This window comes from Anabrus simplex, chromosome 5 (assembly GCF_040414725.1).
Source record: "Anabrus simplex isolate iqAnaSimp1 chromosome 5, ASM4041472v1, whole genome shotgun sequence".
Taxonomy (NCBI): Eukaryota; Metazoa; Arthropoda; class Insecta; order Orthoptera; family Tettigoniidae; genus Anabrus; species Anabrus simplex.
In genome coordinates this window covers 339259877-339275574 of record NC_090269.1, presented here as the reverse complement: position 1 = coordinate 339275574, position 15698 = coordinate 339259877, and the positions used below count along the sequence as shown (strand labels likewise).

At 39.4% G+C, this 15698-nt stretch overlaps 1 protein-coding gene across 1 annotated transcript in view; it reads left to right on the top strand.

The window, feature by feature from the left end:
- The window catches only part of LOC136874887 (high mobility group protein 20A), a 137798-nt gene extending 124014 nt beyond the window's left edge, over positions 1–13784 (top strand). The window contains exon 8 of the mRNA XM_067148592.2: positions 13378–13784. Within this exon, the coding sequence (XP_067004693.2) occupies positions 13378–13520 (143 nt within the window). The 3' untranslated portion in view covers positions 13521–13784. The remainder of the gene's footprint in view (positions 1–13377) is intronic.
- Positions 13785–15698: the final 1914 nt, after the last annotated feature.

Genomic DNA, 15698 nt, shown 5'->3' with positions numbered 1-15698 from the left:
TGTAGTTTCCTGTTCATTTAAAAGGAAGTGGGTGTTTTTCAGTAAAATTTTTAGGTTTTTTTGAATGCTATTGGTGGGATCTTTGTTTTTAGTTTGGAATAATAAGATAATAATAAGATCCATCTACTATTTTAATAAGCAACTTTTTAATGTTTGGTTTAATTGAGTCAGTTATATGAAGGTGTAATGTTTTACATATGATGTTTTTGAAACCAATTTAATGTGTGTCAGCTGAGGATGACCCCATAGGGGTCGAAACCGGTACTGACTGAATTTACTGCTTTATAGTAAATAAATATTGTATTGATACGGTGGAGGCTTCTAAATTATTTTATGTTGTTTCAGTAGGTATCGAGACATTTGTTCTCGGACATTTTCATACGCTATATTCCTATTGTAGGATTCATGAATAAATCCAACAAAGAAACAGTACTTCCAGACATTTAAAGAATCATATTCTGTTGATTTTCCGTTCATTCTTAAATCAAGAAAGGGAGAAAAATTTGCCTTTTGCATGGTATGTGGGTGTGATATTAAGATTGCACATGGTGGAAGAAACGATTTAAGTAATCATGTGAAGTGCGGTAAACACACAAGGTTTTTAAATCGAAGGAAGATAACAATAAAATCAACACCTTTTTTGCCAAGTCTAGGAATATTCTGAAGCATGTATGTACTAGGTGGTTATCTTTAGGCAGAAGTTTGGATAGACTGCTGAACGAGTGGGATCCGCTTTTTTCTTGCTTCAAGGAGTAAGTAATATTATGTACCCAAAACATTTCCACAAGCTTGACATCTTTCAGAATACTTACAGTTGAACAAAGTGGATCCAAAGAGTATCAGAAGAAGATAATTCTTGGCTCTGCTACTGCACATGCCCTTAAAAGAATAGCATATTCTTCCAAGTGTGACAAACCCATCCTAAGAAGTAAGACTTCTGCTACCACACGTGAGAAAAAATTGTTTATGTTCCTATCGTGAAACTTGAACAAGGCCTTTTGCACTTTCTTTTATGTGACTATTCCTGCATTTGACAAATTCAATATTGCCCTTCAGACTTCTTCCCCCACATGTTCACTGTTTATTAGATCTTCTAATGGATTTTGCTAAAGCAGTTGTTCACCAAGTTTGTTAAGCCCAAAATTGTCAAAAGCTTCTCATTGCTTGAAGTTAAGTACAACTTGATTCAAAATCAAAGAAGTGATGATGTGTTAGTTATTGGCATTCAGACTTTGAACATAGTGAATGATGTCCAGGATACAGATAAATCCCTTTTCTTTTCATCAGTGCTAATCTACTTTTGTACTGCCTGTGACTAGATCATCAACAAGTTTCCACTCAAGGATGATGTGTTAAACATGCTGTAGTTGCTAGGTTAGTCAAAATTGAATATGCACAGTTTTCTTCCATTTGTTTTTTTCTTGGAGAAGTTTCCTATCATGTTATGCAAGGAAGAGAATGAAACTACAGATGAGGTGGTGAATGAGCTTCAGAGGCAGTGCTCAGCTCTTCAGGTAGATGACACTGGCTGCAAATGAAGATACTGCAAGTGATTCCAGTTGGGCACGAATGTCAAGAATTTGTGGAGCCGATGGACTTCTTAAGTATAACCGAATTTCTAGAGTAAGGGCCGCTTCACACTAGGCGACTGGAATCGGCGACAGGCATCGGCAACCAGCCGCCCGTGCTTGAGAAACATTGTTTTAAATGGAGCTCTTCACACTGGGCGACTCAGTAGCCGAGCTACAGAAAGGAGCCCGGCGACCGACCTTGCAGTAGCTCACTCCCCCTACCAGTCACCGAGGCAAATTCCGCAACCCCGGCTGGCGACAGCTGGTGAACCATTGTTTTTTATTGGAGTGTTCACACTGGGCGACTGTGTAGCCCAGCTACTCGTCCTCTTTGCGTTCCATTCAAAACACCCTTCAGTGTCATTGTGCATTTCAAGTTCCTTCCCGTTGCGTATTCCGTTTCAGAATATTACTAACTGTACTAAATAAATATATTACATTCAGTATGAATGATTTAATTATATAAACTGAGCAGCGTCCATCTGGAACTTAAACTGTGACGAATAGGCTATAGTAATGAAGTTGAGAAGAGAAATACATGGTATGAAGTAATGCCACAGTTTTTCAGCGACTTTAAAGAAAGAACATCCCAGGAAAGGAACGAGCTTTGTAATTAAAATATTACAAATATAAGCGACAACACTTTTATTAAAGGTTCAAAATATAATTGAGATTTTGCTGTCCGACTTGTTTGGCTGTATGCTCAGCACAGCGTCCTTCGGTCCTTCGGGTTCTGGGTTCGATTCCCAAACCAGTCAGGGATTTTTTGTACAATTTGCCTTAGGGAGCACCGACATATATGTCTAATGACGACGAGGGTACAGGAAAGGGATACGAGTGGGAAGGAAGTGACTGTGCCCTTAATTAAAGTACAGCCCTAGCACTTGCCTGGTGTGAAAGTGGGAAACCATGGATAACCTTATTCAGGACTGCCTATAGTGGAGTTCGAACTTACTATCTCCCGAACGCAAGATGATAGCTTCGTGGCACAAACCGCACGGCCATTTGCTCGGTCGGGGATTTTAATCTCGTATAGTTAATGCCACTGTCTCGGGGACTGGGTGCTTTTGTTCATCTATACACACCACACGCAGTAGTAAATACATCGTTCCATAAAATTGGGTCAGATGCCGACCTCAATTGATTGGGAAAAAGTCGGGCAGAATAGAAAGATAATGGAGAAGATTTTGCCAATACAAGGACAGGCAGGAATTTTTTTATTTTTAATTTGTGGAGAGAACGATATTTAAGGCACCCTGTTGTGAGCGTTCTTGATTTTACTTTTAAAATGAAGGTTGAAGGGAATCAACCAACAATTTTCAAAATGAGGCTGTACGAACAACTATAATACCATCTTCTCAGTAGTCTACAGAGAAAAAGTGAAGTATCGGTAACTATAAAAAAACTTGGGATAGTTTGTAGAAAAGTCCTTTTTCCAAACAAACTTTCATTATAGATTGTGAATGAAACCCACGAAGCTTTCATTCTTTCTTTCCGACAATAATAAGAGCAGCAAGAGACACTTCTCTGCCTGAGAACTCGTTATAAAAACTGTCACTAGACCGGGGAAGGCGGCTGAGTAGCGCGGCCGGCTACCGCACGGCGACTCGGAATTCACCTGAGCTACTCTGTAGCCGATTCTGGTCACCGATTCCTGTCGCCTAGTGTGAAGCGGCCCTAATGCTCCCTATTCTTACCGTACCCCATAGCAATGCAGAATGTGGACGTGTTTTCAGCCTTGTAAAGAAAAATACAGCAGAGTCCAGATCATCTATGTCCAGTGAATCTCTGGAATCTATTTCTATTTTGAAGACCAGGAGTTCTGGTCCCTGCGATGACAAAACATTTTCTCAAGATTTTTTGCAGGAAGCTAAAGACAAATACGATATAAACAGTACTGGACACTTCTGTATTCACCCGTACTAAACTAATAATAATAATAATGTTATTTGCTTTACGTCCCACTAACTACTTTTTAAGGTCTTCGGAGACGCCGAGGTGCCGGAATTTAGTCCCGCAGGAGTTCTTTTACGTGCCAGTAAATCTACCGACACAGGGCTGTCGTATTTGAGCACCTTCAAATACCACTGGACTGAGCCAGGATCGAACCTGCCAAGTTGGGGTTAGAAGGCCAGCGCCTTAACGTCTGAGCCACTCAGCCCGGCGTACTAAACTAAGAGACATTTTGACAGTGGCGCACCTAGCGGCCTGACCTTAAACATCAGGCGGCAAGATTGAAACTACAAATGTTGCATGTTAAAACTGATGGAAATAATGAAACTAAATAATTATTTTTGCTTTGTTCTACTATGAAAGTTGAATATTTATACTGATAGAAACAATGAAACTGAATAATAATTTTGTTCGTCTGAATCATTAAATGAATGGTCAGCATTGAGGCCTTCTGTTCAGATGGTCATGGATTCGATTCCTGGCGGGATCAGGGATTTTAATTGCGTCTAATTAATTCTTTTGGCTCAGGGAATGGGTGTTTGAGTTTATTCCAACACTTTTCATATTCAGACAACACACTACACTTCCAACCACCACAGAAACATGCAATAGTGAATACTAGACATCAGATTTGTAGGTGCTAAAATATTATTTAGCTGTCTAAAATAGGCTCTCAAATAGGTTCTAAAATACTTTTAGGCAGCTTCAATTTTACGTATGTTAATAGGCATCAATTAAAAAACCATCTTTATTTTGCTAAATTGATAACTCATTAGGGGGAAATATACAAGAAGTTTCACTCACCTATTCGTCACAAACGTCACAGAATATAATTTTACCACCCGATGTAAAATGGAGAAACTCATGTAATCACTTTTTAATTAAAGACGACTTGGAACCTGACACTTTCGGCATTATTCACACACTGAACAAATGGGAATACCGAAGTGTTCTCACAGAATGCAATTGAGGGTTTTTTTTTTTTGCCAGGAAGACAATGGATACTGTCTCCTGCCTGGTGACATGCTACGGGACTGTTCATTGTGGGAGGTTCTTAAAGCTTTCCAGGAAGTGTGGTTTACAGCTTTCCGATTTTAAGATTTTGTTTAAGATACTGAAAATGAATCAGGAAATAGTTTATTTTCTCGGAATATATTAAAAGTGTTTTATCCAATTTAGGGATAAAAATAGGAATTATAGGTAAATATACGTTTTTATTTATTTTTTAGAATTTGTTTTACGTCACACAGACACAGATAGGTCTTATGGTGACGATGGGATAGGAAAGGCCTAGGAGTGGGAAGGAAGACTTACCCTTACAGACAGTAGCCGTCCTTTGGCTGCAAGTCCCCGGACAGCAGCGGGTCAAGCCGAATGTCGTCCTGTGACTTCAAGTTCCCGAACAGAAGCGGAGGAAGCCTAGATCCAAAGAATGATGAAAGAGGCAGCGCGCTTAGAATCATACGCCTATCAGTTTGTGAGCTATGATTGATGATATTCTGTTAATATAATCATAGTCCAGTTGGTCACTGAACAGTGTTATACACATTGAAATAAATTACACGAAAACTGTACACACTTTTATGTTCGATATGTCTATCAGTTTGAGAGCCTCAATTAATATGAATTAATCACAGACAGACGTCATCCTGCGGCTTCAGTCATCCAGCAGTGGAGAAAGCAGAGTTCGAAAGAATAATGGATGAGGAGGCATTTAGAATAAATTACCATTATAAATTAAATAAATTATTTATTTCAATTTATTTAAATTAATTATAAATTATAAATCTTAACATAAACACACAAACATATAGATAAACATACACATACAAAAATTATTAACACTTAAATAGTGCATGTTTTCACGTCGGATATCCACAATCCACACGAGCAGCTAGCTGTTGGTTCTCTCTCTTGCAGCAAAGACAGGGCGATGACGTGGGTTTCCGCTACATCTGGCTTTGCAAGAGGTAATGCGATAGGTTGTTTTTCTCTTCTTCGTAGAAAGTAGCCTTCTCTGTGGAACAATTTTTCTCTTTTGGGTCATGGGCACGGACCTGGGTACTTGCTCATTTTGATTGCGAACTGCTGCTAAAGTCGCCTTTAAGGATGCGGCGTGTTTCTTAAGAACTTCAAGTTCCCTTGTTGTGGAAATACCCTTAATTCCAACAATTCAGCAGCGATTACATCCTTTTGTCTGATAAGGGAACAGAACTCTTACCACTGTTTCTTCCTTTTCATTCACAGCACAAGCGTCCTCACAGTCTATAATGTGTCCATCAACATCTCCAGGATTTTCTGCACGGTGTTCATTGCCGGTTTGAATTAGACATACACTGTGTATGTGCTTACACATATTCCATTTAATGCTGGAATCAATGCATGAGCAGGAATATCTGTGTATGCACGTGTTACATTCACTGCAGATCAATTTGCATTTACATTGAGCCTCATTATTTTGTATAAAGTACATGTCGGCCACTGTAGAGAAGGATGATATTTTCCAACCACAGTCTTCCTTAATAATGAGGCCTTTGTCTATGTGTAAGCTTGATTTATGCCTACGACGAATGTCCTTCAATTTGCTTGTCAGTTTCCCTTTTGTAAGCACAATAAGCCTGTCAAACAGCTTGTCTTTAACAAAGGACATTAGTGCATATATTGCTTTATCTAAGCGTTTCACATGCTTTCCCTGGAGATAGATGTGTGTGATGCATTCGCTCTATGTGCATGTTCGTGTTCAGGCCTGCATGCAGCCTGTGACAGTATGCCCAGCATTTTGCATTACTTAGGTAGTTGTCCAGGAAGTATGAAACAAACTCAGACATGTCAGGATCAGATTTCAACTTCTCTAATACGACAGGAAACATCATATCAAATGCTGCCGCATCTCTCTCCTCCAGTAGTGTTCTAACAAACTTGTAAGCATTTGCCTATTTTTCCGGGCCTTTGATTTTACTGCTTATATTTTTCCTCCGTGCCCTGTCTACGTGCCAGGTACAATAGAGTCTCATTGCTGGAGTTCCCATTGTTGAAATCCAAGCATTAAAGAATGAATCTGCTAAGTCAGACATAAAAACCTTAGGAGATTTGTTCCAACTTCCGACTTTATGTACTGGAAAAATATGGAGAGCATTTGCAAGTCATTCCTATTAGATATGAGACAGGCGCATGGAAACCCTTGTCTCATGTCATCCAGTACCATCAGCATTGTAAGTTCAAAACCGTAGCTATTTAGCCCATGCATTCCATCAATACAGATGTAATATAGATAAGAAAAGGTTCCAGCTTATCAATACCCATTTTATTTATATAAGATTAACTTACAGGACCGGTTTTGACTTTTTGAACAGTCATCATCAGCTGTACATTGGTACCTTTACATAAGTCAAATATTGGTTGAATTGCCTTTCCAAATGGAGAAGTTGTGGGGAAGCACTATGTCCAGAGTAAAAATTGGTTATATGGTACAATCTAGATAGTTGAAAGCAAGTTTGCTTTTTAGGCCTAATATTCGTGTAAATTAGCTAATTTTTAAAAAAGTACAGGTATATTGAACACTTTAAAATGCATACATAACACATGTTAAAATCACATATTAAAATATACAGTGCGTGTTAAAATCCTTTATAATAGCTCAGATCACTTCATTGGAATGGATTTATACGTCTTGCTTATGTCTGTATTCTTGTTTAAGTCCAATGTAGATGAAGAATGTCAGTGCTTGCGTTCATGGGCAGTGCTCTCGTGGGGGTTCTACTATATATTAAGATATATCCACTTGTATATTTGATAAGTTTATCATATAGTTAATAGCAATTCCAGTATATGAACAGAGGTAGATATGTGCAGCTGTGATTGATACGTTGACTATAAGTATTGAATGTAGTCTCCGTTGTGCGTGAATATTTCAGATGCAGTTTGGTGGCTCTTTTCTCGTCTATAATATGCTGGTGTATGTCAGTAAGAGACAAAAGTAGTGTGAGAAAGTTATAATCTGGAAAAATGCCTGCTTGTGTGTGTGTTAACGTGATGAGTACTTACTGTTGCTGTCGTGGTTGGGATACGTTGAGTTTGGCTGCCTGGCGTGTACTGTATCGCGCTCTCTTTGGGCTTGTGTCCGCTGCTGTAAGGGAGATGGAGGGGTGGGTGAGGAGAGTTACTGTCGTAGGGGTAGGGGTGGAGCTGGGCGTGTCGGTCATCTGCACTGTAGCGCGTGCTGAACTCTGTTTGTTGATTATTTTAAAGTAGTGGTTTTTTAAAGTGGGGATGATTTTATTAAATATGGTGTTGGTTTTTTCTGTAATTTTGTTTATGTTGTAATTAGGATTGACGTATTGATCTAGTAGTATGCACAATTCTTCTGTTATATTGAGCAAGGGGCCTTTAGGGTTTATATTTAATATTTTCATATCATTTGCAATGTTTGTGAAGCTGTGTTTGTATTCATTAATGTGCTGGCCTATTGCGGAAAAATGATTATGTTTTACGGCATTTATGTGTTCATTATATCAGATTGCGAAGTTCCTACCGGTACGTCCTGTATAGCTAGTCTCACAGTTGTTGTTTCTGATTCGGTATATTGTTGATTGATGGTACTTATTGTTACTGTTGATTGTCTTGGTGTTGTGTAAGATGTTAGTGCTGTTATGCGTGGTCTTGAAGGGTATTTTTAAATTATGTTTTTCAAAAATATTACCGCGTCTTTGTAATGGCACACAGCTAGCGGTGAAAACATTACTGAACAACGTGATCGAAGCAACCATTCTAACGGGGAATTATAAAGGAGAAGAGTTTTGATACCACGCATCCCTATGATTCCGACTGACATATCATTTGAATTTAAATGACTGCAGTTTCCAGTGCAGCTCGCTTTTGCTATGACCATAAATAAATCTCAGGGGCAGTCATTGAGTGTTTTTGGCATTAATCTTGAAAACCCATGTTTTTCGCATGGCCAATTGTATGTTGCTTGTTCCCGTGTTGGAAAACCATAAATTTGTTTGTTTACGCTCCAGGTGTTGATTGGAATCAGTGTTTTCTATGATAGTTATTTCCTACGAAGAAAGAGGCGTAAGTTTTGCCATATTATCTTCACGCCATCAACTTAAAAAATTACTTGATTTGCAACGGGGGATAATTATGGCTCTGTGAGGGATTTGAAGACCTGCTGAACAGTTCCCATCTATGTTACAGTCTATCAGGGTTATTTCTGGGCCGTGATATGCTGGGACCTATTTCAGCATTTCCTTATTCACAATCAAGATATTGATATTGCAGGTAATGGAAACACGTTTTTCCAGTAGTTTTTTATTAACTTTTGGTAGCAGTAGAAAATAACTCATTCGATGTTGATAACGTAGTCATTTGCATTATTCTGATTTTTGCATGCAGTACGGAGTGAATTTGAGTTATTTTTGACAGAACGACGTCTGTCGGGTCACTAGTAAGCAATGAAATTAAACCAGATTTAGCTGAAGACTAGTTTGAATTTAGACGGAACAGATGTATAAGGGAAGCTGTCTTCATGTTACGACTGTTTATAGACAAAATGCTGGATGTAAGAAAACCATTGTTTATTGCATCAGTGCATTTAGAAAAAGCCTTTGATAATCTGAACTGGAATATGTTAAGTTTATGGCTAGTTTTGGTCTAGATTTTAGAGACAGGCGAATAGTATATGAACTCTAAAAATCAAAGAGGCATCATAAAAATTTAATTTTGAAGTACAGGAGGCTTACCTACAGAAAAGAGTATGACAGAGATGTAATTTATCACCAGTTCTGTTCAACCTATATATTGTGAAAGGCATTGATGAACGTAAGGAGGATATGGAAGGGATAAAGATCAATGGATTGGAAGTCAAAATGATAAGATTTGCTGATGACATAGCTGTCATTGAGAAGAATGAAAAGAAACTACATACAAAAAGCATTAGCCAGAATTAACAAGATGTTGAGAGTGAAAATTAATACAAAGAAGACTGAAATTATGGTATGGAACCACCAACATATTGCAGTCCATATCAGAATTAATGATTTACCACTCAGACAAGTAAATTCCTTTATCTACTTAGAAAGTAAAATCACTTCAGATGGCAAAAGTTCAGTCAACATAAAGAGCAGAATTGCACAGGCAAGGGTCGCCTATTACAAGAGAAAGGGTGTTGCTTATGTCAAGCAATCTAAATGTGGAGACCAAAAAGAGATTTATTAAGTGTTATGTCTGGAGTGTGGCCTTGTATGGCTCAGAAATGTAGACTATTGGTGCATGCAATAAGAAATTCTTGAGGCATTTGAGATGTGGTACTGGAGGAGGAGGGAAAAGATCTCATGGACAGCAAAACTCACAAATGAAGAGATTCTTAGAAGAATAGATGAAAAAAATATTTTCATTGTCAACACTAAGAAAAAGAAGAGACCAATTAATTGACCATCTCCATAGGCACAATAGTTTTATAGTTAATGTCATGGAAGGAATGATTCAAGGCAAAAGAAGATCAGAAAGACCTAGATTGCAATACTCTAGACAGATCAGAGAAGATGAGGAGCAGGCTCAGATGAGGAAATGAGGAGGTTAACGGATTGAAGAGAGGAGTGGAGGAGAATTGCTGCCAATTGAAAATTAAGAAAATTTTTTGTACTGTTAACAGTATGGATCATGCCTGTTCTGTTGACCTTCCTTACCATCTCTTTGTCCAGCTCCATGGCTAAATGGTTAGCATGCTGGCCTTTGGTCCAGAGGGTCTCTGGTTCAATTCCCAGCCAGGTGTGAGATTTTTACCTTAAATGGTTAATTCCCTTGGCTGTTTGTGCTGTCCCCAACATCCTTGCAACTCACACACCACACATAACACTATCCTCCACCACAATAACACGCAGTTACTTACACTTGGCAGATGCTGCCCTCCCTTGTCAGAGGGTCTGCCTTACAAGGGCTGCACTCGGCTAGAAATAGCTAATTACAATAACAAAGCTTTATTATAATCCACCTGTTCAATATATTACAATGTTGTTACATTTAAAATATCTTCATTAATAAAAAGTTATATGTGGGACATTTTTCGCTCCCCTACAGAGCATCATCAGCCAAATCTGAAATCTTGAAGAATGATTATGTTCGTACATAATGACTTAAGAACTAAAACATTTTCTTTGTAATTTTAAACTTACTCTACTAGAATATCTTAAAATACAGAATTTTTAGTGACATGCCTTGATAACAAGGGCTTAATAGGAAAAATACATTAAAATTATGGTGCAATGAGTTGTTCTAAAATATTTTTAAAAAAGTAGCATATCTAAATCTTAGAATGACATGAAAATCAGTCTTAAGAACTAAAGTTAAAGATTTCTTTGCAGATGAGATTGGGTTAAAAAGTTTTATTATTCCTTGAGAATAAGAGTCTAACAATAACCCTTATCTAAATTCTGGTGTCTATAGATTAACATGAGTGAGTGTAAATTTTCATATATTGGCCAAACTGGCCATAAGATACTTAGAACACCAAAAAAAGGCTTTCACGGCCGCAGATCTTATAATCACAGGAATAGAACCAGCTTTTGGGTGGCTAGGCCGTGTGCACCATGCAGAGCCCCGTCCAGGCGTGCCATTTGGACTCATCAGCTGGAATGGCACGCCCCTCCAGGACTCTGCTTAGCAGTGGCAGACCAAACTGTGTGCCCCCGCCGTGTTAGCAAATTTGCTAACCTGCTAAAGGAGAAATTATTTCTCCGTTTAAAAAATGCTCCCCCATTGGAGATACAACATCAAAAAAGGCTTTCACGGCCGCAGATCTTATAATCACAGGAATAGAACCAGCTTTTGGGTGGCTAGGCCGTGTGCACCATGCAGAGCCCCGTCCAGGCATGCCATTTGGACTCATCAGCTGGAATGGCACGCCCCTCCAGGACTCTGCTTAGCAGTGGCAGACCAAACTGTGTGGCCCCGCCGTGTTAGCAAATTTGCTAACCTGCTAAAGGAGAAATTATTTCTCCGTTTAAAAAATGCCACCCAAAAGCTGGTTCTATTCCTGTGATTATAAGATCTGCGGCCGTGAAAGCCTTTTTAGATGTTGTATCTCCAATGGGGGAGCATTTTTTAAATGGAGAAATAATTTCTCCTTTAGCAGGTTAGCAAATTTGCTAACACGGCGGGGCCACACAGTTTGGTCTGCCACTGCTAAGCAGAGTCCTGGAGGGGCGTGCCATTCCAGCTGATGAGTCCAAATGGCACGCCTGGACGGGGCTCTGCATGGTGCACACGGCCTAGCCACCCAAAAGCTGGTTCTATTCCTGTGATTATAATACTTAGAACACGTTAATGCTACAAAACACAATAAACATTCTGCGATGAGTGCTCACATGAGAGAATCAGGCCACCATTTCACAACTATAGAGAAAGACCTAAAAATTATCAAAAAGATAGAAAAGGGAAAAATTAGTGACAGAATTAGAAAATATCTATATCCATTTAGACCAACATTTTAATAGGGAAAAGAATTTAAATGACGAAATTGAAATAAGAAATCCTTTACATGAACAATTGCCTAAACTTTTACAAATGCTTAATCTAGAAAAAAGTAATTTTGCCCAAGTTTTCACCCCCAAAACAACTAATAATCATGAAACATTAAAGAACACAACCCCTCCCAGCACCCCTACTAGACATTTCCCTTCCAAAACCACACCTACCAACATTTCTCCACCTACCCCTACTCCCTTCCCTCAACTCTTACCACTCCACTCTTACAACACAAGGAGTAGATGCAGAACAACAGGCAGTCACCACACAACCTTAGATAACACCAAACTGACAAGCAGCAATTAAAGGGGTAAGTGAAGTTTCCAGAAGTGCACACTTAACTAGCAACACAACTTATGATACTTACAAGATTCCTTTCCTTGTTACAGACATTCAACAAAGATATTCTACTTAACTTTTAACTACATGTTCATTGATTTACGTCCTTTTCAATTATGCCTTATTAAATCCATTCAACTCATGGTCACTGACATCAACAAGAGCATACTTATTCAACAGCATTCGCCGAGGTCAAATGACATCAAGTATTTAAAATCCATTGAAGACCAACATTCATCCTGCCACAAGATCAATTATCAAATTAACGAGATATTGACATTTTTATAGACTCTTATCCTGAAGGGTTAATAAAACTTTTTAAGCCAATCTCGTTTGCAAAGAAATCTTTAACTTTAGTTCTTAAGATTGATTTTCACGTCATTCTAAGATTTAGACATGCTACTTGTTTTTTAAATATTTTAGAACAACTCATTGTACCATAATTTTAGTGTATTTTTCCTATTAAGCCCCTGTTATCAATGCATGTCACTAAAGATTCTGTATTTTAAGATATTCTAGTAGAGTAAGTTTAAGATTGCAAAGAAATGGTTTATTAGTTCTTAAGTCATTATTTATGAACATAACCATTCTTCGAGATTTCAGATTTGGCTGATGATGCTGTGTAGGGGAGCGAAACATGTCCCACATATAACGTTTTATTAATGAAGATATTTTAAATGTAACAACGTTGTAATATATTGAACAGGTGGATTATAATAAAGCTTTGTTATTGTAATTAACAGATTTCAATACAGATTAAAACATGAGATTAGTTACTTGCAATAGAAATAGCTACACAAAATTTATTTATTTACCATCTCTTTATTCCTTATTAGGCCTATCTGTTAAAGAACAGGTAGATAGAATGTAAGAAAAGCATCATTTTAATCTATTCATTTTCTCTGAACATTTGCAAGATTTCTGAAATTTGTGTATGTTGTTTGTACCTCAATCATGTGTGTGATTATTTTTGTTTTGTTTTTATGTTTAGGCCATGAAGTACCAAATCTTAATACAATTGATGCTTATATGGCACGTATTCACACCATGCTTTTGGATAACAACACTCCTGATCGGGATGCCCTGGCAGCCCGTGTCCGCGACATCGTTGGACGACTTGAATTTCATGGATGACAGCGTCAAGTTCCTCCTGTTGGATGACGGCTAAAGGTTACCCCCGTTGCCTCGATGCACTAACATATTTCCAAGATGAGTGGGCATGAAGAACATATTTGAAGATGTATACATTTTTTAATCATGCCTGTTAACTGACTGAATTGTGAATATCAAAATTGTAAAAAGAATGCTGAAGAGTGATTGGTGTTATTGGCTGTATATGTCTTTTTGTCTCATAGTGATGAATTATAATTTCAGTCCCTGAAATTTTTTGCTATTCTATTCAGTTCATCTTTTTATTCTTCTCCTGTAATTTTATTTCAGTAGGCTAATTCTGTGTCACTTCTTAATTATTCAAATTTGGTGCCTTGATTCTTTAATTTTCAGGCCTGGATTATATTATGAACCTTCTACCTTAGCACACTGGGGTGAAACGCTGGCGACCAGGAATGAGTTAGCTGGTAAATTTATAATGTCCAATGACGGACCATTCATATTGGTATTATAAATTTACTCATTCGGGACAAATATTTCAGGTTCCCTATGGGAGTCAACATCTATATCATCTGATGGCCAAACAGGCATCAATTTTTGGTAATGAGACAAAGTCTCTCATAGTGCATTGGGACTGCCGGTGGCTTCAAGTAGCCTACGCAGTGGCCTCCACGGCAGGATTCGCACAACACAGAGGGAAGGATACCATGCTATTGTTCACATCTCTAATTGCGGACTACTCCATCCTCTACATCAACGCCTCACTTTTTTGCCTGGCCAGGTGACACTTCATCTATACTTCGCACCTCGCCAGGCTCAAAAAAGCACTTCGGCCTGACACCATGAAGGAAGTCGGCCTCCCCTACCATGTTTACCTGCATTATTCCCGAGGTAGATCCCGCCATCTCCTAAAACGACATTTGCAGCACACTCCGCTCAGCCAACTTCCGAGTGCATGATGTGTACCAACTGTTGGACGGCTCAACCTCATCTCCATCTTCACAGATCCTGCTATACCTACCAACGCTGGACGATTTGAAGCGCCTCTTCAACACCGGAGTAACTATCCATCACCAGTACTACCTAGTGTAGGCAACTCCCCAATCCATCCTGGCACAGCTCAGTGCAAATCCAACTACTCTACCAGTTGTAACCTCCTCACATTAGTACATCGCCGCAGCCTTCATCGCCTCCCGTTTCCACTTACCCCACCACTACAACTACCACCACTACAGTTACAACAACAGCTTATACCCCCTCCCATATCCCAACCACTACAATTACTACAAGCCATCCTTCAACTCCAGCAACCCCTTGACGACATCTTCGATTCCACCGCAGCCACATCAACATCGCCTCTACAATCTACACACGACGACGAAGCAGCAGCCGCCGCACCACCATCGACAACGCTGCCACCACCACCGCTCCACAAAATGTACAGCTGTGTGATCCGAGGTGTGGACCCTGCTCTTTCAAACCACACAATTCTCCACCAACTCCAAGCGGAAGGCGTCCCGGTTCGCCGCGTCTTCCGCATCCAGAACGCCTCGGGCCCAGCGTACATGGTTCGCATCCATCTACCGACCACCGAAGATGCCCAACACCTCATCAGCAACGGAGTATACATCTGTCGCCATCGCCATAAAGTTGAGCCATCAATCTCCCCACCCAAACCTGTTCGCCATCCCCTCAACAATACTCCTCGCCACCCCCGGCCAGCCCCACATTTTCCACCTAGTCCACCTGTTAGTCCCCCACCTCCCCCACCTAGTTTTTTCCCCCAATTACCTCCAACGTTTGACATCCTGCGACTCTTCACATCTTCCCTCTACAATCTCACTATGACCCTGCACCTCCTAACCCTCCATCTGCATCCTGGTCCCCTTCTCTAAATTTCACTCCTAGCGTACGTCCTCAATTATTCCTATCACTGTCTTCTCCATCACTAACCTTTTCACATTGTTACCCATCTTCTAAATCTAAAACACTGCACTGCTTTCCTCACATCGCCTAGCCTGAGAAAGTGTGTAACGCTCTAGGGGGCCCGTCCTGCCCTTCAGGTGGGGAATGAAAACTTTTTTAAAAAAAAGCCTCCATGGTATGCACTAGCCATGTGTCTTGGTGGGTGTATATTTACTAACCGATGAGCCCAACTTAGCACACTGGGGCAAAATGCTGGCTACCAAGAATGAGTTAGCT